The 23,608-nt window shown below is 37.5% G+C and overlaps 1 protein-coding gene across 2 annotated transcripts; it reads right to left on the bottom strand.

Annotated features, from left to right (window-relative positions):
* Positions 1-394: 394 nt before the first annotated feature.
* MYBL1 (MYB proto-oncogene like 1) lies at positions 395-23,299 on the bottom strand. Of its 2 annotated transcripts, XM_075023387.1 has the most exons (16): positions 23,205-23,299; positions 19,237-19,339; positions 19,041-19,112; positions 15,922-16,014; positions 14,645-14,865; positions 12,692-12,875; positions 12,397-12,471; positions 10,779-10,883; positions 9,302-9,535; positions 8,624-8,992; positions 8,016-8,158; positions 7,493-7,607; positions 5,687-5,803; positions 5,499-5,603; positions 3,353-3,532; positions 395-1,549 (listed from the first exon to the last, which is right to left on the bottom strand). In XM_075023387.1, exons 1-16 carry the CDS (start codon positions 23,222-23,224, stop codon positions 1,421-1,423), a joined length of 2,265 nt encoding a protein of 754 aa, XP_074879488.1. In that variant the 5' UTR covers positions 23,225-23,299; the 3' UTR covers positions 395-1,420. The 2 variants fall into 2 exon arrangements, with proteins under 2 accessions (XP_074879488.1, XP_074879489.1); XM_075023388.1 differs by lacking the exon at positions 3,353-3,532.
* Positions 23,300-23,608: the final 309 nt, after the last annotated feature.

Genomic DNA, 23,608 nt, shown 5'->3' on the forward strand with positions numbered 1-23,608 from the left:
TCAGTATTTGTTGGTAGCACACCATTATAACTTGCTCAAAATTAACTACATAAAAATCTCTACAACAAAGCAAACCAAACATTCCTTCAAAAACAAACAAAAAAAGAGACATAAAATAAGTGCAAATACCTAAAATAGGCAACTAAAGCAACTGTTGTGACCTGTATACCTTTAAATAAGGACAAAGATTTTTCATAAATAAAAGAATGATCTCTTTGCTCTTCAAACATTTAGTATGTATATAATGGTCAAACTTAAGTGCAGATACAATTGTTTTGAGAACCAAGGTGCCAAGTTTCTTTTCTTTTTTTTTTTTTTTAAATATATTTAAAATGCATTAGTTTTTAGTTCCTATGCAGGACAAAGTACTCCTGGGTCACATATAGGACCCCACCGTTCCTTTCTAAATATATTTAAACAAGGTACAGGAACAGTTTCTGTATAATACAGGTATACCTTGTAATTATTTTGTAGACCAACATGATTTAAGGGTTATAGTGCAATCTTTATGTAGATGTAACATACAGTATAAATTTGTACACTTCACCGCTGTTAATTCTTCTGCTATTCCATACTTTATACTTGTCCTTTTTTCATTTTAGCTGTTTTAACAGGAAACAACGTTGGCTTCTAGACAACCTGCATACATATAAATATCTACATTTAAGCTTTAAAACGAAAATAAATTATAAAAACAGACTCCTTTCCGATTTACAAAATTTTCCCTGTTCCTACATACTGTACAATACATTCAACAATCATCTCATTTTGAGATTTATGAAGAAAATACTGATGCTTTACACTAAACCTAATTCACCCCCCTCTGCCTACTTCTAGTACCATTTGCAAATAAATATATTTAACACTGTAGTTAATTTCATTGTTTTGCAGCATACCAAAAAAATTAGTAGTGCAACTTTCTATCCTTCCTTTATACTCCTTTCCATTGTGTTTCGTTATATACTAGAAAAATGCTACATAAGCAAAAGCACATTCAGTCACGTATGTTGCTCATTTGGAAACCAGTAACAACCTATAAACCTACTCTATATTGAAAATGCACTAACAGAAAAAAAGCAATGCAAGTCAAAGGAATAAATATGAAAAATAGACCTAAAAACTGTATGTTGTCAGTACTGCAATGTATTTTACCATTCTTTATCATATTTTAGGGTGTTACTTTTTTAAATATTTAAGAAATTCATTGCAGAACTGTCTGTACTATCCCTTCGTAGAGAATACGAGAGCTTCGTCTGTTCTTTGTCAGTCAAAAGAAGAAAGGAAGCTTTAAGGTAGCTTTAAGGTTTCCCTTGGCAGACTGTCTCAAAGTAAAGACTTAATTCACAAGTATTGTGCTGGAATAGCCTTCAACATTGTGTCAGTTTCAATGGAAAGAGATGGTTGTCAGTTGCAGTGACCATCACAGTATCAGAGCCCTTGAAGTGCTGTTGGTAGCTGTGTATGTGCTCAGATACCTTCTTGCTTGTTCAGTCATGATAAGCTGGTCTTCTGTTTTTCCGTAAACAACTGCTTCCCATTCACAATTTGACTGCATAAAATAAAATTCAGTTAAAAAGATTCTTTTAACTAACTAAAATACTTGAGCAATTCTCGTACAACCTTTCGGAGTAATAAAAAATTACCGAAGTCTAGCAATACTGTATTTTACTGAAAAGGATTCAGTTTTACAATACAATAACTAAAACCTGTGACAAAGCTCCCTCTCCACCCCTTAACCCAACTCCCCAGCAGTGCATCTGTGTTACGCTTTTAAGTTCTAACACACAAAATGAAAAATGCTCTTAAAAAGAGACCAGTTCAACAATTGATACATAAAAGGGAAGTTAATTAAGTCATCTTCTCTTTGGATATCTACCCCTTTAAATGTCCTAAGTTCAACAGGCAGAAAAATACATTATTGACAGTCATCTGGAGACACCAAGGAAGGCAAAATGGTTTGGCAGCTGAAAAAGAATACCGTGAAGGACTTCACTGAACCAAAGCGGCAGCTGTGGAAGAACGGTCAGATGTTTTGGGAATATATTAGAAACGGCAAAGGAATTAGGAATAAAATAATGAATGGAAGAATAATTGAGCCACTAGTCCTGCTTCTTCCATGGAGCAAACCCCGCACGTTTACATGATTTATTGAATCTCAGGCTGATTTGTAGCAGCTCTAAATTAGACCTGACACTAGCAGATTGCAGCATAATGAAGAATGCAAGATTCTCTCCCTCCCACACTGAGCTAGAAACCGATCCAAAGGATCAGTTCCACATATAGATGCATAAAGAAAATCAGCCATTTGAGTTTCTCTATAAATTTAGCAGGACTTGATTCATGGAAGGGACACAGGGTTAGAGAGGCCACTAAACTGAGAGGGAATTTGTCAGGGGAAAGAGCAAAAAGAGAAAGATGGTTCAATAAGAATATTTGTGAGTATAGTATGACTAAGCTCCCCTTTTAAGTATTCTTAAGAGCATAGTTCTGGGCCAGATAGATGTATTTGCCTTTACTGCAATTCACAGCAGTTAATTCTTTTTTTTTGAATATCCCAAATAAATGAGGCTTGTTCTTTCTTCTCATTAGAAAGGATCAGAAGGTAATACCGTTATCTGTGTACTTAAAAACACATCATTGTTAAAGCAATTAAGCGGGGCATAGAAGATCAGGCTCCAGGTGCCCTGCTTTTTTTTTTTTTTTTTTTTTTTAATTAATACAGAGCTGTACGTATTCTGAGAAGACACAAAACCCTCATACTTTAACTCCCTATGGGGCAAACTGGAACAGGTACCAAGTCGGATCAAAGAGAATCTCTCCCTAAACCTGGTGGTCAAGACAGAGGAAAAACTAGGTTACAGTTTTAACAGTATGGAAAATACACAGATGTATAAGAACAGGCACGTTAGAAGAACAACTACCAAACAGAGCCTGTGAATGAACTCTGCTTAATGAATCCCACTGGGCTTGTTATGAAGTAAGCACCTGCCACATTTGAGACACTTAGGTGCTATAGAGGTTTAGTTTGCAACAAGTCAAGTCTTCTTACTGCTAGACTTGGATACCCAAACCTGTTTTGTAGGTCTACCCTTATCCTGATTGTCCTTCCCCACGTTTAAATTTTAGAGGCCACTCAGTGAAACATCAGGGTTGCATTTAAAGAACTCTGCTATGAATAAACACTTTATGGACAAATGACCAACTGGCAAGAAATAAGGATCATGGAAACACTGACTGAAACTAGATGACTGAATTGAACAATTCTAGACATTAGTACAAGACAGAAACAAACAAACAAAAACTTTCTTTGTTAACCTGCTAACAAAACTAACAGAATTCTTTGCATCCAGACCTGAAGAGCTTTCTCCATTTTGACATTTTTTGAAGCACATGCATTCATTTTCTTCTTAATTACTGCATTTGCTTTGTTTGCTGGATTTGTATCCTGTTTTTCTGATGTCGGGTTACATCTGTTGTCATGTATTTCCAACAATGGTATCATTAATAAAGATGTGGTATATGCATTTTCTGACTATTGACAAAACAGAGGGTAGGGAACAGGAATAACAATTAGTATTTAATAAAAGAAAGTTTTCAACTGCTGTGATCAGAGAAGCCAAAATGTAAACAAAGCAAATACTATCAGAAAGATCCTAGGAAAGAATCTGAAAAGAAAAAGTAATGAACAGTATATGAAGAACTAGCCTGGTCTATACTGGGATTCGTAGTCAATACTGAGCACAGTAAAACAAAGCATGACTTAGACATTACTGAGTAGACAGTTTCTTTCATATAAAGCCACGCTACAGCTGATTACATTTTGTTAAGAACAAGACTTGATAAAGTGGTAACTACAGAACAGTTTTAAAGAAAAAAGCTTGTAATTCATTTCTAGTACAACTCTTGTGAAAGTAAGCGCAAGGAGACTGCAGTAAAAAAAATGAAGATCACATCAATATCAGGGTGAGGAACTGCTTTAAGAACTGAAATAAGCACTGGATTGATCATTCCAGAAGAGTTTTATAAGCTGATAATGTTTATGGAAATAAAAAGAAATTAATCCAGCTTCACTATAGCAAAGCAGAAGAAAGTTATATGGCAACTTTAAAGAGTGAAATTAGATGAGAGTAACAGTGGCGTATGTACTTGTTTACCTACAAAAACACCCCACTAAACTGCATTAAACTACCTTTACACATTTATTCTACCTCAGACCTTACTCCTAACTTACTGTCACATGGGCACACAATTTCTACTTAAGGATTGGTACATTTTTGATTAAATCAGATACTACCACTGTGTCTCCTGCTAAGAGCAAATGTTCCTGTTGCACCAGCATCCCTCATTAAAACAGAGGAAAAGCAAATATTTTCCCAGCCTGCTGCCTTTAATATACCACTATATCATAGTGTATCTTGGCTTTAGCTAATAACCTGAACATCAGTGATGCACAATATACCATGTCATAACAAGACATTACTAAGAGAACACCGGGCATTTTGTTTCTGCTTTGAGCTGCTGCAGCAATGCTGCTCCTCACAAGACGAGATGTTCTTGGGGAAGCTGGGAATTTCCACTAGGTGGCAGAGCACCTAACACCCAGCAGACAGACACCGAGTCTTGGCACAGAGCCTACCAGGCATTTGAGAAGGGAATTTAGAAAACCAGCTACAATAATCAGAAAGGGATACGACTTAAGCACCTGTTCTTTTTAAGGACTTTGGCTCCTACCTCTTGAATATAGCTTTATACCTGATCAAGAGTCACAGACATTTACTCTTTCAGAATTAAACACAGAAATACGTTAATTTAAGAACTAGATTAGAATAAAGTTTTCCTACAAACTACAAGACTAAAGATTAATCTATTCAATCACTCGACTGGAAAAATATTAGGCTACTTTTTAAAGGAATGAGGGAACAAAACAGCCCCATCTCTGAACTTTTGATGTCTTGGTTGTTGAGGCAGAATTATTCAAATTCCTTCAGGCAGAGGAAGCCCACAAACCTCATCTTCTACGTGCTTGATATTTCTTAAAGTATTTTCCTACTATGTGAAGTGGGAAAAGGAAAAACATGCTGGCTAATACGCAATTAGGCATCTTCAGAACACATCTGCCAGACTGTTAAGCATGCAAAACACAGGGGCAAATGCCATCTTCCTGGTCTCTTAAAGAACTTGATCATGCCATATATGTTAAAGTTTATAGGTAACCAGCATGGAAGCAGCTTTGCTGTAACAGCAACTCTGCAAAGCATCCACATTACTTTACCAATCCTGCTCTGAAGGCCTGCAAGGAAGAATTAATGCATTAATTAGAGCCCAATGTTCAAGATTGCTTAAGTACTTAAAGTAGTATTTCAAACTGAAGGTGATTTTCACTTTCTAGATTTATGAATCTAGCCTCAATCCAAACACTTTTAGTTGATAGAATGAAAGATACTCAGTTCTATATTAATACTGATGCCAGTGATGCTTTTGAGTAGTTTAATACTTACCTGTACATCTAAACTATTATCTTCTGTGAAGAGCTGGGCACCAACCTCTTCTTTTTCCCATGGATCTAGGACCAGTGATTTTCTGACTTTCTTAGAAGAGTTGTGCTGCAATAAACATTTTGCAGATAAAAACTGTAAAATATTATTTAAAAGCAGTTATTTCCTATTTGAAATTATTGTAATGTTACCTCCTGCTTGCAGCTTTTATACACAGTGTCATCTTCCTCCTTGAGAAATATATCTGTTCCAGTTTCTTCTTTCAAAACTTCCCTAATGTCTTCCTCCAAGAAGGCAAGTGGTTGTGACTAAGTTAATTAAAATTGGAGGAGAAAATACAGGAAGTCTATTAGTTTCTAGTTTTTACCATATTCTACTTTCAGCTAATGTAGGCCAGAAAAGAGATCTTGCAAAATATAGCAACAGATAAAAAGATTTAAGCTATCGTAGTTAACAATTACAGATCAACATTTCAAGGCTATGCAGATTTTTTAATTCATTTTACTCCACATTATTTCTAGCCAGATAAAACATATACATGCACACAGTGCCTCCAAAAATGCAAGGCAGCATTGAAGAAGACATACAAACTACTTGTTTGCATTTATTAGCAATGGTTATCCACTGACAAAAGGGATAAAAGTACTTTATATATACACTAAACACATACACTTTTCTATACATGCATACAAACATACTAAAAAAATGTACTATAAAAGTATGACTTTTCCCTAGTTGTTGGAAAAGGAATTTATATCAATCTTAACACAAATCTTTGAATAGGACATTGATAGTCTTAAGTACAGTACAGAATTTCACAGAAGCCATACAGATGGCTCCTTTGTGTACCAACAGGAGAAGAATTCCCTTAAGCCCTCAAAATTTGATTTTGAACAGGAGGTTAATAGTGGACAGAAACAGGAATGCCAAACCACTCCATTTGCATAGTGAGAGACTGTGAATCTACAGGGTAACACAGATGGTGCCAAGCCCTGTGGCAAAGTCTGAGCTACCTTCTGTGTTCGCAGAAAAGAAGTAGTCAATATAAATTGGCTGGAATTTTTTCAAAACTTGAAAAGCATATGTCTACTGAATTCCAAAAGTTATTATGCATTAACATACCTTAGCTAGGCTAGGAGGAGAGCAAAAATTGAATTAATTTGGAACAAAAAGTAACATTATCCATAGTCAACCAAAAAAAAAAGTCTTCTGTGACAGCCAGAAGAATCAGAGGAATCATTAATTGCTATATTAAGGTTTTGGGTTTTAGGATGAAGAAAATTGTAGACTTCACTAAACTAAGCCCCTAGGAAGGATAAAACACTCCCAAACATCTTCCCATCAAAAAAATTCTCAGAATACTACCATGCTATGGTAAACATCTACCTTCAGTCCTAGCACTGTAGAAGAACGAAAACCAGAAAACAACTCAGCTCTTACATAGTCCAGAGGATTCAAAGATAATGCAGTTTTTCAAGTCAAATGTGAAAGTTGTTTAAAGTAACAAAGTCACTCACATCTACCTGCACCAGTTTGCTCTTACTAGATTATCCAGTTGGAGGACCCATACCCACTCACTCTCTTCACTTACAATTTTTCTTTTGAAAAACAGAATGTTTCAGTATTAAGATTAAAATCTCAGACAATGATGTTACCACCTCGTAAGAGGTACAGCGTTAGCACTCGTGTAGCAAGGCTACACAAATTTAAAACAACTCACAAAAGCAGATCCAATGCGTTTAAGATTACTATGAATCAAATACCATCCAAAAAGACAATGCCTCCATACTACACTGAAGGATACTAGTCTAACAGGCAAAATCTGAAACATTTTGGATTCACATTCTAGCTGTTCTTTAGGATAATACGGAATGTCAATGAAGCAACAGCATTGTTAGAAAATGCTTTCTAAGCTCATGCTGAGACTTACAATATCTCAAAAACAAGAGGGCATTTAGTCTTTAACAAAGAAGAAAATAAACAATGTCATCACATACCGTAAGTTTGAGGGGACCATACTTTTTTTCCTGAGCAGCCAAAGCATTTTTAAAAGGAGTTGGCGTCCTTGGTGTTGAACCCAAAAGAGATCTTCTAATTGTGGGAGTTCTAAAACTATTCAAGCATAGAAAAGTGTTCATACATGCATTTTAATGTTTTACTTTTTCAATAGTAATGTAATAAAATGAATCTAACAAACGTTTTAAAATACCTTAATTTACACAACAGATATCACCACCATGAATCTGGAAGTATTAAGATCACCACAGCATTACCCCAGGTATATTAAACTTTAATTGGATTTTGTTCAGTATTTTTAAAAAGGAAAAATTTTAACTGAGTACAAGACAATTTATGTTAAGTTAAAAACAGGAAGCCAGTTTGTTTGTACATAAGTATTTAAGTGTTAGGGGTTTTAAAACTCATTGACAGTATGCGTACAGGTAAACTAATTTCTCAATATTTAGGAAAACTTGTTTTTATTTGAGCAACACCACCAGATGTTTAATGTAATAATCCTACCCCACATTTTCCTTTTGATCTTTTGGTGTCATTTCCTTGTGTAGAGGAGTCGTAATAAGAACTTTCTGCCCACAGATTGGAGTGGATGTAAATGCGGGATTTTCAAGGTTAAATTGTTCATTTCCAGAGCAAGTGTTGAAAAACTAAGCATAAGAGAGAAAAAAGCCTAAGCAACTTTAAAGGACAAAACTTCACCACTGTACTGAGCAGTAAAAAAAAATTATATGTATATCTCTGAAGGGCTTTTACTGACAAACCCCAATAAACTATCCTTGACTTATACTCCAAGATATTTGCGATATTTATTGCTGAAACCTTGATTTTCTCCTTAAAATCCCTGCTGCTTAATTAGGTCTCTATCAACAATTACTTGCATGAGAAAGTGTAAGCTGAGATATGAGTCGCTGCCCACCCACCAGTTAGACTTCAAAACAGAGGAAATATATTAAAAATAAATTGTTAAATAACCTATCCACACTTATGCAGATGTTTTAAGAAGTTTTTGGACATATTTGTTTAGGCTACAATGTATGACTAGGGAAAAAAGTACTTGTAATTTATAATCCACCCACTGCAATCTGTTTAGCTATATTTAAAAAGAAACTCACCTGTGATGGAGAAAATGGTAGTGTTTTCACTGGTGTATGCTTTAGTGCAACATTGACGGCATCATTACACAAGCCATCATTCAGTTCATTAACTGGTGATTGCCCAACACGCAATCTCTTCTTCTTTCTTAGGATAGTAGGTGGAGTGCTGAATTTTGTTACGTTTGGGGTTGTTGGAAAAACTGCTTCTTCCTCGCCACTGATGCTACCGTGTTTTTTGCCATCAAGCACAACGCTGACATTATACTGGCACTCAGTAGCCCCTTCATTGTGTTGAATCCGCATTAGTTTTACTGGAGCTGGCTTGACAGGAGATGCAACAGCCTCTGAAAGCTCAAAACTGGTGACATCACTCCACGCTACAGGATCCTATGAGGCAAGATGCAAAACACTCAAACACTAGCAGGCTAATCCAAAATTATTTCACAACATCCAAGCCAATCTAGCAGCTCTCTACCTCCAGAAGCCATATACTGAATTATTCTCCCTGTATCTTTCACACAATCCTGAAACACTGAATATTTTAAAACACAATTCTTTTAAAACAGGCAATAAAACAAATCACTCAACATGGGTGAAACTACAGACGACTGCAGAATAAGGTAATTTTAAGCATACACATATTGTGTAAGTTGATGTTCCTAAATAAACATTTTTTTAGAATAAATACAGACTTACAGATTCGATAAGTTCTAGCGTCTCTGCAAATTCTGGAATGGTTTGTAGAGATGATAACATTGTATTTGCTTCCACAGCCAAATACTTAGGTGGTGAATTCTGCTGAACAGATGTGCCATGGGTCTCATCCATGCTGTAGAAGTCACTTGTTTGCTCCCCAAAGCTATTTAGTGTATTAGACACACAATCTTCTGTGACAAAACTTCCAGACCAACAAGGTAGGTTTCCAGCTTGCTAAAAAGTATGAAGAAACATGTTAATCTTATTCAGCTTAGAAGTTGAAGAGTCAATTATGTGACCGCAGGGAAGAAAAAAAAAATAGTATGTGGAAAGACTAAGCATGGCTACTAATTTTTGCTTTTTCAAACACTAATTATCTGTTTGCATTAATGCAGTTAGTCTTCTCCTTACATTAACATTCTCAAATTGTGTTAAGATTTTTATCTTATCTCTCATTCATATCTTATACATGCTTGTAACTTAGGTAATTATGAGTTGTATTGGAAGCCATCTCTGATGCAAGTTTCCTGTGTTCCTGAACATCAGTATATTACGAAGTCATCTTCACTAAAGAACACAGGTACATTTTAAGATTAGAAACCATTTCTAGAATGTGAAACACTTCTTGATTAATCTGATTATTATTTTTTTTAACACAGATTCTGCATTCATGGTTTACTTAACTTCTAAATGGTTATCCCATTTTAGTACACTGCTTAGTACTCAAGAATTAGATTTTAATTTTCACTGGAAATCTAAAAGCAAGGCAGATTCCACTAAATAAGCAGAACATTGCACCAGTTCAAGAGAATGCCAGGAATAGCTCCACCACATAAAACTGGAAGTTCACCTGTAATCTAAATTAGTTATAAAAATGTTTGGGTTGATTAGGTATCTGATGTTGTTCACAGCCCTCTGTCCCTGAGGAAATAAGTGATTGTCATCTGCAAGTTTCCTAAATTCCAGTGAAGTACATTTAAGTTTGTACTGTACAAAATTTACATATTGTTTGTCATGTCCAAATGTGGATATCAAGTACTGCAAGCACACACACAGAAGTTTGATAAAAATATAATCTACAGGATGTTTTGAAATCAAATCGGGCAAAACCTATGTATTTTTCACCTTTCTCTGTTGAACAGATGATTGACGTTGCTGATCTATAAAACTGAATGGTGGCGATATCAACAAACGTACTACCTCTTGAAGAGGATTAAAAACCTGGGTCTTAGGAACAACTGCCAAATTGCAGGTCATATTTCTGCTGTTTTCACAGTTTGGAAAACTGCACTAAAAATAATTTGTCTCTATTCTAATATATAGACTTTGTTTTACAACCCAGCAGCCATAGGTTTGATTTTCAGAAGGTTGGGTGAAAAAACACCACAAAAAAAACCCCAAACATCCATTACTGAATTACTGAGGATTAATCTCACTAAAGCATATTCAAATATTTACAGAAATTTAGAGTCCTTACAGAAGACACTCGTTTTCTTCTGATTTCATTCTCTGCTGACATAAGTAGCAATTCAAGTTCCTTTATTTTCTTTTCTTTATCAGGATCATCATCAATAAATGACTGCTGAAAAATTTAAGAAAGAAGCCATTACTATTTTCCACCTCCATCACCCCTCCACAGTAAAGATTCTACATTATAACACAGCTAGATTTTAAATAGAAATCCACACATAGCGGGAACAGAGCTGTTCAAGCTGTATCGTATTTCGTAATACAGTAGTCACTCAAGTAAAATAACTCTCGCAATTACCAGGAGATGGATCTGATGTTAAAGTGGTATACAAGCTAACATTTTAACAGGTTTCTAATATGGCCTGTAAATGCTCAGTGCGCTATAGCACTTTTTAACCAAAAGTCACTCAGTTCTATATTTAATAGAAGCAACAGTGTTGGCAGCTTGGTAGATGTGTTTGTGTTTTCATGTGCTCTCTAGAATTTTGAGTTATTTATCCTCACTAACAGTGCAAGAAAGTGTTTCAAATCAGCATTTGCTGACAGAGTGTATACACAAGCAATCCTACCACTGCTATCAGAGAAGAAAATTAACTGATTGGTTTTCGTTGGTTGGTTCATTTTTTAACCTCCTTAAAACTTGCTATTATTGCTATAAATACAGGTAAGTGAGGATATATACTAGTTATACTCCCCAGTTTAGGGAGGACTTCAAGGAACAGAAAATATCTTATACTTTTCTGTATAGGGCAATCCAGAGTGTCAAAGGCCATACATATGAGGCTTTGTTATGATTTGCATTCTTATACTGAGATGAGGGAAGAAAACGCAACAGGAAACAGATGACCTGCACAGGGAAATTTAAGGTTAGGTACAGAGTTCTGCAGAATGCCTCTAACACATCTAGGACACACAAAATACGTATTATTCCCTGTGTTAAAATAATTCTTTTTACTAATTTCAAATTCACAAAAATTCTTCCAGGAAGTCACATTACAAACCAAGATCTACATTCAGACTGCAGCACATAAGGAATTTCAGATATATTCTAAGTGAGCCCAAAGGAACAAAAGGAAATAAATATATCCAAATTTTTTTTGTTGTTTTAAAGCTTCTCAATACTTAGCGTTTAGAATGCTGCAAAAGAGCATCTTCAACTGATTGACAAAAGTTTATCAGTCAGAAGAAACTAAAACCTATTGAAAACAAAAAAGCACAGCCATAAGCATAAGTCACAGTAAGTGATTTGAACTGAGTCTTCCAGATAGGGTTATATTTATTACATATATAAGTAGTAAAATCTTGTCTTTAAATCTCTCAGAAGCTAGGTAATACTAACAGATCATAATTTTAACCTAAAGATTCAATCAGTGGACTATGTTTTAAGCCATACTTCTGTCAGAAATAAGCACAACTGTTGTGTTTCTGGGATGTGTAAAGACAGGTCAGTTTTCCTACCTAGAACTACCAATTGAGTTAGTAAGCTTACTTACAGAGAAACACATAAATTTAGGTGAATGATAAAGACTTAAAGACATTTTAAAATTACAAGTTTTTAAATTCTTAATTTTACAGCATAATACACAGTACATTCTCTTAATTTACAATGCCTGTTAACAATTTACCTGAACTAAGTCGGAAGAAGCTGAAGCATGTTCTAGACAGCTGCCTTCTGGTGAGGCATACTGGTATGCTGGAATCTAAAAAGACATAAATCATTTTACAAGTGCTAAAGGAGGCTATAAAATTATCTCTACTTTATTGTACATAAACAATTTATTATGGTTTACAAATCCTAAATTACCATAGTATCACAAAAATACTCAACAGATCTTCATTCTTTCCAATTTGTTTCTCGTGCCAAACCCAATAAATTATTTGAAACTGGGAAATACTAATTATTCTGGATTTTGAACTTACATGTGTCTGAACAGGTATATAAAATTGATTCTGAGTGTGCAAGTGTTCCATAGTCAGACAAGGTTGGGGCTGAAGTTTAGATGAACTAGCTCTTTCAGACTTTATACCATCTTGTAAATATCCTTCCTGTTCCACCTTTCTTCGCATTGTTGAATTCCAGTGATTTTTAATTGAATTATCAGTCCTAAAATGAAAGTGTACAACAGTGACTGGTTTCCACATCTCAAAGTTTAATATATGGCATAATTATACAGGGTTTGTACAGTAGGTTAATCCGAAGCCACAAATCCAGAAAGATACAGCCACTTGGACTGAAAGTTCTATTATCAGTGGGGTTTTGGCATAATTACTAGAAAGCTACCCTTTTCAAAACTTCCTTCTACTAAACTTCAAGTCTGCAGGAAATTAAAAGTAGCAAAAGAGAAAGCCTTGGTTCTGGCTATTATCATTGTGGGCAAGAACCTTTTTTCTTGGATACTTGGAACAAGGATGTGTTCTCTGTCACTGCATTATTTACCTTCTGCTACAAATTTGCAGAACCCAAAGCTAAGGCTACATAGCACCCTGCTGTCCCACAGCATAATAAGGGCACTGTGGCTAGTGTTTGCCACTGGAAGATACATCTAAAAAAAACCGACAGCCTGCATTCCCAGCTCTGAGTTTTATGTGCAGCTTTGTGGAAGAACCTTCCACTACCTCTTGGTGTCCTTGATCTTGTATGGGGAAAGCAGGCATGGCAGAAGACCAGTACCCATTGTCACTCCCCTTGGAAAGAAACTGCCTTTGACAAGCAGGCCGAAACCACTTTTAACACTAGACAAGCATTAAGGCAAGAGTAGAGTATGAATGCATTACAGTCTAAAATACTAGCCTTAGAGAGGGGTACACAGAAATAAAAATTGCTTTAAGGCCCATTCTTCATTTAAGCTCAATTCCAAGAAGTATTCCTCTTTTTCATCCCCACTAGTGTTAAACTCTTTACAAATCTTCTAGGTCTAGGATCCAATCTTTAGCTAAGTGTCTCATCTTGAAGTTACTTTCAACAAGTAAGTTAGTGAATTAGGAATGCATCCGTCCTTGCAAACTCATCTTCCCCCTCTGAAATTCTATTAAGATGCAATACATTCCCTTCCCATTCCTCCAAAAGGCTTCCTGTGATTCGTGGATTGTGTACTTAATCAAAATGTCAAATTTTTAAACACACATCTCTAAGGACTCATTCTCCCAACATAACAAGTGCTGACATTCCTTAGACACAGCTAGACAGTCACCTCCTGAACACAAAGACTGAATTCAGAGAGGGACAGCTTAACACTGAATTTCAATTATCAGTACAAGGTAAAAAATTTCTTAAACTTTTCATTCACTAAGATTTTGTTTTCCACAAGCATATAAGTTGGCAATCACACTTGAAACAAAGATAAGGAGAACAATTCATTCTTAGCTTAGAGAATACATGGTGCCCAACTAGCTTTGCAATGCATGACTCCTAAGCCAGGACTTTTGAAGGTTACCAAGATGCTCTTTTTCAAGTGTCCTGTTTAAGAAGCAGTGTTCCACAAAAATAAATTAAAAAAAGGATTTTTGATCTTAAACCAAAAAGAAAGCCACCCCCAAATGCATATTTGATTATCAAGTCATAGGATGCTAAAGCATTCTTCCACTATTACTTGCAGTTACTCTTCAGCTCTACTACAGTTTTTTTCTAAGTGATCAGGAGGATTTTTAAAGGAACCTGCAGAGTGTTAAAGGTCTTTTTATTGGTTTTATGGCTTTTAAAGAATACATAATCAAATGCAAAAGATCTTAAAAAATTTCATGATCTATCAAGATAAAGATGTCGTGACGTAAGTTTCAACAGATGCTCTCTGATTAACAAATTACATTGGAAAGAGTTGTGCCATAACAGCTTTCCATATTCTAATATTTAACACAAATAGAGTTGAAAAGCACCTTCCAGGAAGAAGTTTTGCTATTTCAGCCCATCGGTTTCCCAAACGCTTGTGAGCTTCATAGATTATTCTGTCCTCCTCTTCTGTCCACGAAGACTTTTTTACTTCAGGATTGAGATGGTTATGCCATCTCTCTCTGCACTGCTTGCCTATTCTTCCTTTCAGGTGTTTTGCAATTAGAGACCAGCGCTTTGGACCATACTTCTGAACTAATTCAATAACCTGGAACACAGATGAAAGCATGTTATAATTCTAAAACCTAATTTTCCTAATCAAACTGAGAAGACTGATAAACTGCCATTTTAGAATAGGATTGTAATAGTCAACTTGATAAGATACTAGGTCTAAGGAGGCAGACAGTGACTTGGGGTTTTAAAAATTATTTTTCAAGAAATCAAAAAATTGCTTATTAACTCTAAAGTCACTGTGTTTAGAAGTAAATATTGATGAAAACTTTCATTTGGATTTTTCCTTTCTGTCACTCATTGCATAAGCTGACATTAGGAAAGACCAAAAAAAGAAGCTGGTAAAGATGCTTGGTTTGACTTTTTTCAACAACATGAGTATAAGGAAAAACCCCACACCTCTACTCCCAACCTCCATCCCATTTCTACGCATTTTTATACATTAGAAGTTTTTTCTTAAATGACTGATGAGAACCACAAAAAAAAATAGATTAGGAAGACCACATTCACAAGTTGACAAATACTAGTTTTAAACATCTTAAACCAGTTTTAAACAGTAGGAATAAGCAGCTGATTTGAAATACTGTATGTGAAAGCTGTTATGTGCCCCTCACCTCCCTACAGGGCAGTCCAGGTTTTGCAGGCAAAAAGCTGCAGTGTGGATTAACAGAGATGGGGAAAAGGAGTCTGAAACACCATTGCTAGCTTCTTTAACAGTAGAGTATGAAAGAATTTCCCTTATCCCCAACCCCTTTATGTCTGCTGGGTTTGAGGAACAACAGATGTAAATGAGACCTTTGATCTTTAGTGCTGTAAAGAGATCTCCTCTACTTGGTAAGCTAGAGTAGTTCAGCTAGCAATCTGAGCAAAGGGAAATGAAATGCTTGAGCAGACCAGACATTCCATCCACTTAAGAGCAGTTGCGTATTTTTTTTCTTCTCACACAGCATATTGTAATGTAATTATTTATGTCACAAGATGCATCAGACATCATCTCTTTGGGTATGAAACCTCAGAAAAAGTACACATTCTTAGCAGTCATATGCCATTTTTATTACAGTAAAAGAGTACAGTATCAATTTGTTTTTATTACCCTCTGATCTTCTTCTTTAGTCCAGGGACCTTTAATCAATTCTGGGTTTAGTACCTTCTGCCATCGATGCTGGCACTGAAAATCTGAACGATTCTGAAATAGTTTTAGAAGACCAGTGTAGCTGTTAAACTCTTGAATACATAAAACTGTAAATATTAGCTAGCCAGAATTATTAGCTTATTCAAATTAAAAGACTCATTCAGACCTTTGTTCTAAGTACAATAGTTAAATTCTCCCTTATTATTTCTTCTTCCATTTGCTTATAAAAACTCTTCTCCAAAAAAAACCAGCCTTGCACAAAGCTCTAATTACTTCAATGTTCTTGATAATCCAATTCAGAACTTATTCTTCTTTAAAGAAAAACTTAGAATTATTTTTGTCCTCATTACTGCACACCTTCTCTGAACTCTGTAATTGACATGCTTTTGATATTATCTATAACGTATATAAGGAAAGAAATTTTTAAAGGGAATACTTTTTCTTTCAAATAAAAGAATAAACCTTTTTCTAAGTCTCAAATGAATATATTCTCAGCTCTTTACTAGAGTGTTAAGGAAAACAGATTTATATCAAGTTTAGCTAACACATACTAATTAAACAACATTGCTTTTTCTGCTCAGGACAGATGGTGCTTTTCTGTAGCTTTACTAAAGATCTTTTGAAATATTGTTCCCAGTTATGAAAGAGAGGTAAGCTTTCACTTAGCCTCCTAAAAGCTGTCTTTAGGAAAGTTTGGGACTCTCAGGGTAGTTGGTCCAATCCTTAGAAATATGCAGATAAGAGCCTGCCCTAGCACAACATACTAGTACACCTTTTATAACACTGGGAGATGACAATTTACTCTCTTCAGTGCAAGCTGCTGGATAGCAAGTACCAATTTCAAGGTTTTGCTGGACTTGTCTACCAAATAAAGGCATAACCATGCTAAGATGAAGTTAAACAAGAAGCAGTCTGCAAGACCAGAAAACACACCCAAAACAGTGTTACATCTAAAATTACATTGATCACAGTACCTTCAAGTTAATCGCAAATAAACATTGTATGACTAAAAGCACACTAGGGTTTGTTACAAAACATTACCATTTCCTGGTGGAGACAAGCTGTAAAAGACAGATTCAATACAGGATAGCTGTTCCCACTTTTGATGAAAGAAAAATTTTGAAATTGTGGCCTTTTAGTGTTTTTACCTTCCAGACTTTTCTGAAATCATGACATATTTGGAGGAGAAGAGCAAAACAAATGATGGAATGAAACAATAAAATTGTTTCAGGTCTGCCTTAGCCACAGTAAACTGAAAGAGAATACAAGCTGCATTCCCTCTCTTGAGGGTTACCTTTAAGCCATCGTCACTTTTTTGGGCAGAACAGAGGGAGGTTTACTTGTACACAGTCCAATAGTGAAATGGGGTTCTGAAAACACAGCAGTTTGAGTGCCTTTACATGCTAGTAACTCAAGATACCGGTTTTCCTAGTAAAAGACCATCAGTAACAAGGCAAGTGCTAATTTTGCCAGCCTCTATTATTTGACTTTGTAATTTGAACACTGCAACAGGTTGCCCAGAGAAGCTGTGGAGACTCCACCCATGAAGATATTCAAAACCCAACTGGACACTGTCCTGGGCAGCCTGCTACAGCTGACCTTGCTTGAGCAGGGGGCTCAGACTAGATGATCTTGAGAAGTTCCTTCCAACATCAGCAATTCTGCAATGGGCAACCTGATCCTCCATGCATGTTTCCCATGATAGCTGGGGAGCCTTTTTTCAGCCTCACTTGGGCCCAGATGAACAATAGCCTTCTGTCTCCAGAAACATTTGTTTTCAGCTGGAGAACTTTTTATTAAATTAAACTGTTAGATCTGTTAAATGCAACTCCATACTACACCTGCAGATAAGTATCACCAAATATTATATTTTTAAACAGTTTAATATAAAAGCTTTTTGTTATTATCTCTTTTTCCTCTGCCATTCGCTCATTTCACTGCTTTTTGGAAGGGGATCATGTATATGCAAGGAATAGTGATTTGCTTATGCAATCCTTAAATTTAGAAGCTTTGAGTTTGTTCCCTGATATCTATACCTTGCCACTCAGAAAAAAAAAAAAATCAGAAGCATCACAGTTGCACAAATATGATGAGAACAATGAAAAGTTACAGTTGTTGAGCATTTAGAATTCAAGTCTATTTTTACCTAGTTAGTCAGGAATTTCATACAACCATATCATCCCACTCAATATCATAAGAACCACAAAGGCAGGGGCGGGGAGGTGTAATTTTTTTATTTCTAACATTTGAATATTCAATACCACTTCCAGGTAGTGATTTCAGCCTTAGATTCTAGCCATGTTTTTATAGTAAGCATTTAATAACATTTAATCAGAAAAGAAACAAACATCATCTATTCTAGTTGTAGGTATTTTCTACCAGTGCAGCTCATACAGCTAAGGTGTCATTTAATGTTTGAACCAAGATCTCTTTTACTCATTCCACCTGACCATTGGAACAGAACAAGAAATTTTAAGGGTCAGTAGGAAACTTCCAAGAAACCCGCTAAGGTTCCTTTTGTAGCAACCAAAGATATCATTGGGTGGAAAGATTTACGTATGTTAGGGAAGCAGACATCACTGTAAAAAAAACCAAAACAAACAAAAAAACCCCCAACAAACACCAAATGAAAACAAAACAACAAAAAAAAAAACCAAAAAACACCCCACTCCCCTTTTCCTAAGGTGTTTAAGAAAATGATCCTGCTCCTTTCAAGCAGTCTTTCAGATGCAACCCACTCCCCTAACTGCTTCAGAAGCAACCTGTGAACCGTAGATGTAACCACCACAAGTGATGCAAACAATAGGAAGCCAGAATACATTCCAGAATGAAAACAAATAGCAAGTGTGGACAGACAGAAGACACAAATTATTTTCAATCATTTCAAAACATCACTTGAGACCCAGCCTGAGCTGATAAGGTTCTCCAAGGCTAGATCTCAAGTCCAATTTACAAGCATCCTTTAAAATATTCTTTACTATTATGTGTTTCTGATTTCTATTTTTCCTTATTTCCAAACTAGATATATGACCAAAGTAAGTAAAGATTAAAAGGGAACTTAACTGAAAGATTCAACTTACTTGTAGATGACTAGCAATGAAAGCCCAATCATCTGTACCATTTTGTTCCACCAGCTTCTTTAGTCTTTCATCCTGTTAAGACATAACCTCAGCCAATAAATGTTACATCCTATCCCAATATGATACTAAATAATAACATATTTCATGTGCTACCAATATCATATAGGAATGAAACTAAAGCCAAAAAAAGTATTACCTCATCACGTGTCCATTTCACCCTGTTACATATCTTCTTCAAACCTTTTTGCTGTGGTACTTCATAGTCATGATCCACATATTGAAGGTCATCATCTTCCTCACTGCAGAGTACAACAGAAGAGTGAAGAATATAGAAATAGAGTTTAAGATAACTCTGAATAACTTTTTTCTAATTACTAGTAGCTTTTTTCCAATCTGTACATATTGTTCTAAAATGACATACAGAATTTGCATGAATACAAGATCTGCCTCCAGCTGTAGCCTATATTCACCTTGTCAAAGGAACAGAATTAATTTTAACTCAAGGCCACGTACCAGGATATAGATAGATAATTCATTCCAAGTCAAGACTTGAATTTGAAGCAAAAGCTATTGTTTCAGACCATGTTTTTCTAACACATTTATGAATCTTTATTTTACACACATGAGCTTATAAAGTGGTTTGCTGGCCTGCAAAATACATTCACGTTCCACCTCCTTAACTCAAACAACACAAGAGTGCCCAATCATTTAGCGTCAACTTGAGATTTTAAGTGGGCTCCTGCCTCGAATAAAAGCATTGCCTCAATGTTAAAGGAATGAGATACAAATCTTTGAAGACAGAAATATCCCTGTGAGTTAAGCGTCAGAGGGGAGGAAGCCAGGTAACCTCTGTGACTCCACGTAGATCACACTCCATCTACTGGAGAAATGCATACTTCACAGCCTTGATAAACAAAGCTTAACAACTAGCACAGGAAAATGTTTCATGGAAAGATCACTTAAACTTTTATGTCAGTGACTCATGTTAGCATAAATTCAAACACATGTGGAAACCTAGGCCTAACAACAAGATGAACAGTTTCTCTGCATTAGTTATAGCAAAGCCACATCCAAATACACAGCTTTAAAAGCAGTTTCCACTGCAATCTTAATTTTTCTCCATTATCAGTATAAAGCACAATGTAAATATCATAAATTCATGTTCAAAACTAAATTTGTTAGTTCTGCTCAGCCTTGAAAATTACTTCCATTTTCCAACCAAAAGTAAAAAAAAAAAAAAAACAAACAAACTTTTCCAGTAATGGATTAACCTGTGCTGGTGTCCTAAGAACTTATCAGACAGCAGATCTCTACGTTATTTTCCGGAACATGCAATTCACCCACACAGCATGCTGATCAACCATTTTAAGTATATTTGTTATTTCCCATGAAGTGAGTATGTTCTCTGTGGCTAACATGAATATATGGTCATTCAAGAAGCACACTACTTACTTAAAAGCATTACTACAGGATAGTATGTACCAAACTCTTGCAGACCAGGTGTATTTAACATTGCTTCTACACCCTACACCACATCTGGATTTGCCCTGCTTCACTTCACGATGCAGTAGAATTAGTAACTCGTAAGCATGCTAAAACTTTGTGGAGCCAGTGAAATACAAAGCAGTAAGCTTGTCTAAAGGCCAGCAGCAAGTTCTTCACAGTATTTACAAAAAAAAAAAAAAGCTGCAAACACAATGATTGTAAGAGTTTTGCATTAAGTGGCTTAGGACTTAAGAAAATAGGATTTAAACTCACAGGTAACTAAGAGTTTTCTCTTCCCCCTCCCACAGGTTCTCAACAAACTTCAGCAGCATATCTTAGTATTATAAGGAGCATATCTTGGTACTATAATCCTGTTTCATACCAAGCAAGCCATACAGTTTACTTATAACTAAAATTTGGCCTTGTGATTAAGCCCTTTGTCAAAATGATCTCCTCACCCACTGCACAGCAAACCAGTTCAAGAACAGTCATCAGTTACATGAAAAGTAGTGGGGTTTTTAAAAAAGAGGAAGGGCTCCATATACATGGCAGTGATGCTGACGAGAGCACTGGTACTGGATAACCCAGGGTCCCTGCTGGCAGCAGCGGTTAAGAGCCCTGCACCTGGAGTTCTCCAGCAGCACACGTGTCCCACAGCCAAACCGGCACAGCTGCCTGGCCGCCTCCGTGCGCTTCACGGGTGCGAAGGCCAGCCGAGTGGGCACTAACCTCTCTTGCACCTTGATTCCACATGAATAGCTGTTTAGTTTTCAGTCTTGTTTAGACTAGTACACTAGTAGATTATAAATTAAATATACATGAATGGCTGGGACTACTAACTTAAGTAAGTTAAGTTCGATTAAAAAGAGAAGATTTTCAAACACATTGGGTTGTTATAGTTCATCTGACAATTCTTTTGCAGTTATGAAACTGTGCCAAAATACTGCATGAAAGTGGAATGCAGCCACCAAATTTCATCAAATAACAAATCTGGAACAATGAAGTATTTCATGAGTTCTGTGCTGTCTTTGCAGCTCTGAGTTGAGAACCATTAAAGGAGAAAATTAAGCTTCCGAATGCAAAAACTGAGAGCAGTTCAACAAAATTAAACTTAATTCCATTTGGTGCAAAACAATTATACTTTCTCCTTACTCCACACCTAGGTTAACAATCTTGAAATCACCTTTATGTAAACTCCTACCTACAGTGATTTAATTTTGGAGATATCATCATCACATACTGACGCAGTATTCCTTTAAGGCTACCGATCTCTAACCAAACATTCCTCTGCTATCCACAACCAGTTTTATTTTTCAGTTATGACATCAAAGCACTCCATAGCCATGGGAGATAATACAAGCTAAAGCTTTGCAAAGATGCAACCATTGTTTGCAATACCACAGATGAAAGTCTCTTAAACTACTAAATGCAGATTAGCAGTAACAAGAAACATTCTCTGAGCTGATTCTTGCAGACAGCTAAGTATAGACAGCTCCAGCAGTTAGCCTCTGCCGGCAAAGCCCCTTAATGCATCTTTGTTCCTTACACAACTAGAAACCCAAAGCACTGCTTTCTTGTTTTAGTTGCAGTTTTGCAGAAAAAGAATATTAATTTATGAATGCTTTTCATGTCAGAGGAAAACGCAGAACCAGTTTTATATCTGTAACTTTGAAACCACCCCCAATTCCATGAGAAGCATGCAGTCATGGTAAGCCCCAGATGCCATAGGTAACTCACGCATTAATATTACTCACTGAGCATTCTTTCCTCATTCCTTTTACGTTTCTTTCATCACTTTTCAGAAACCCATTTTCTATTTAGGACAAGAATACCTATAGCAATAAAACAGTTCTCCAGGACCCACCTTCTGAATACAAAGTAAAGACACACCCATTTTCATATCAATAAAACAAAAGATGTATCAAAACCATCTGGGGCTGCTGCTGAAGCTCTAGAGGAAAACATTCTCTCTCAGGAATATTTCAGGCTAGACTGCAACACGCTCAATCAAAGAACATGCCAAATCAGAGAAAGCAGGTGCACTTAAGACACTGGAAAAGTCAGCAAGCCTCAACATTAACTTTAACTGAACAACCCCAAACCTGCCATTGAGGCTGTGGCAAAGCCACTCGGGAGGAGAAAAGCAAGAAGTATCGCTGCAGCATAAGGAAAGTAACCAGCAGGAAAAGCTACTGCGGAGACAACCTAGTCGTTGCTGACAGGCTCAGTGACCACAGAGAAGAAAAGCTAGGTAAGCTACAACAAAGACGGTCTGAGCGAAAGCACAGAAGCGAGAGCAGCCTCGAAGCGAGAGGCGAGATTTATATCCGAGAGCTGCTGCTCGTAAGCCGGAGGGAAGGCAGGTACCTGTGCGGGTGCCGGGCGAGGGAGGAATCGGAGGGCGGCGGGAGGGCGGCAGGGAGGGAGGGAGGTGGGCCGTGACACCCGAGGCCCGGGAGGTGGAAGGAGCCCGAGAGCAGCGCCAGCACAGCTCGGCGGGGGGGTGAGGGGCGGGGCGGGCCGGGCCGGCGGCGGCACCTGGCAGGGATCCCGGGGCGCGGGGGGGGTACCTGGGCGCGGGGCGGCGGGGTGGAAGGCAGCGGCCGCCCGGGAGGGGGCGGGGGGGGGGGGGTGCTGAAGGCGCAGCGATCCCCGGGCCGGGCCCGGAGCCACACTCACCTGCGCGGTCTCTTCGCCATCCTCGGGGCGCACCATAGGGGGGACCGCCACGGCAGCGGGGCGCAGCGCGAAGCCCCCAAGCCCCCGCCCGGGCTCCTTCTCTCACAGCCGGGCAGCACGGCAGGGCGGGCGGGGGACGGAGAGGGGCACTGGCGGCTCAGGAAGGCTGGAGACGGGCAGGGCTCCTCGGACGGCCCCCTCCTCCCCGCGGAGCTTCGCGGTACCCACAGCGCCCCGGCGGCCACCCTCAGCCCCGGCCCGGCCCGGCCCCCGGCGCGTCAGACATGGCCCGGCCCGGCCTGGCCCCTGCCCGCAAGGACGGAGCGCGCAGCGGCCCCTTTCTCGCCCGGCTGTGCCTCCCCCACTCCTGTCAGAGCCGCCGCGGGCTCCGGCGGCGCCTTTCC

Source organism: Buteo buteo, chromosome 3 (assembly GCF_964188355.1).
Source record: "Buteo buteo chromosome 3, bButBut1.hap1.1, whole genome shotgun sequence".
NCBI classification, from domain to species: domain Eukaryota; kingdom Metazoa; phylum Chordata; class Aves; order Accipitriformes; family Accipitridae; genus Buteo; species Buteo buteo.

Bases quoted from the DNA above. Each gene is read 5' to 3' on its own strand.
- MYBL1 (XM_075023387.1), bottom strand. From the start codon at position 23,224: ATGGCGAAGAGACCGCGCAG. The intron at 19,340-23,204 runs GTGAGTGTGGCT...TGTACTCTGCAG, and splicing joins ATGGCGAAGAGACCGCGCAG to TGAGGAAGATGATGACCTTC. The intron at 19,113-19,236 runs GTAATACTTTTT...ATGTCTTAACAG, and splicing joins TGAAATGGACACGTGATGAG to GATGAAAGACTAAAGAAGCT.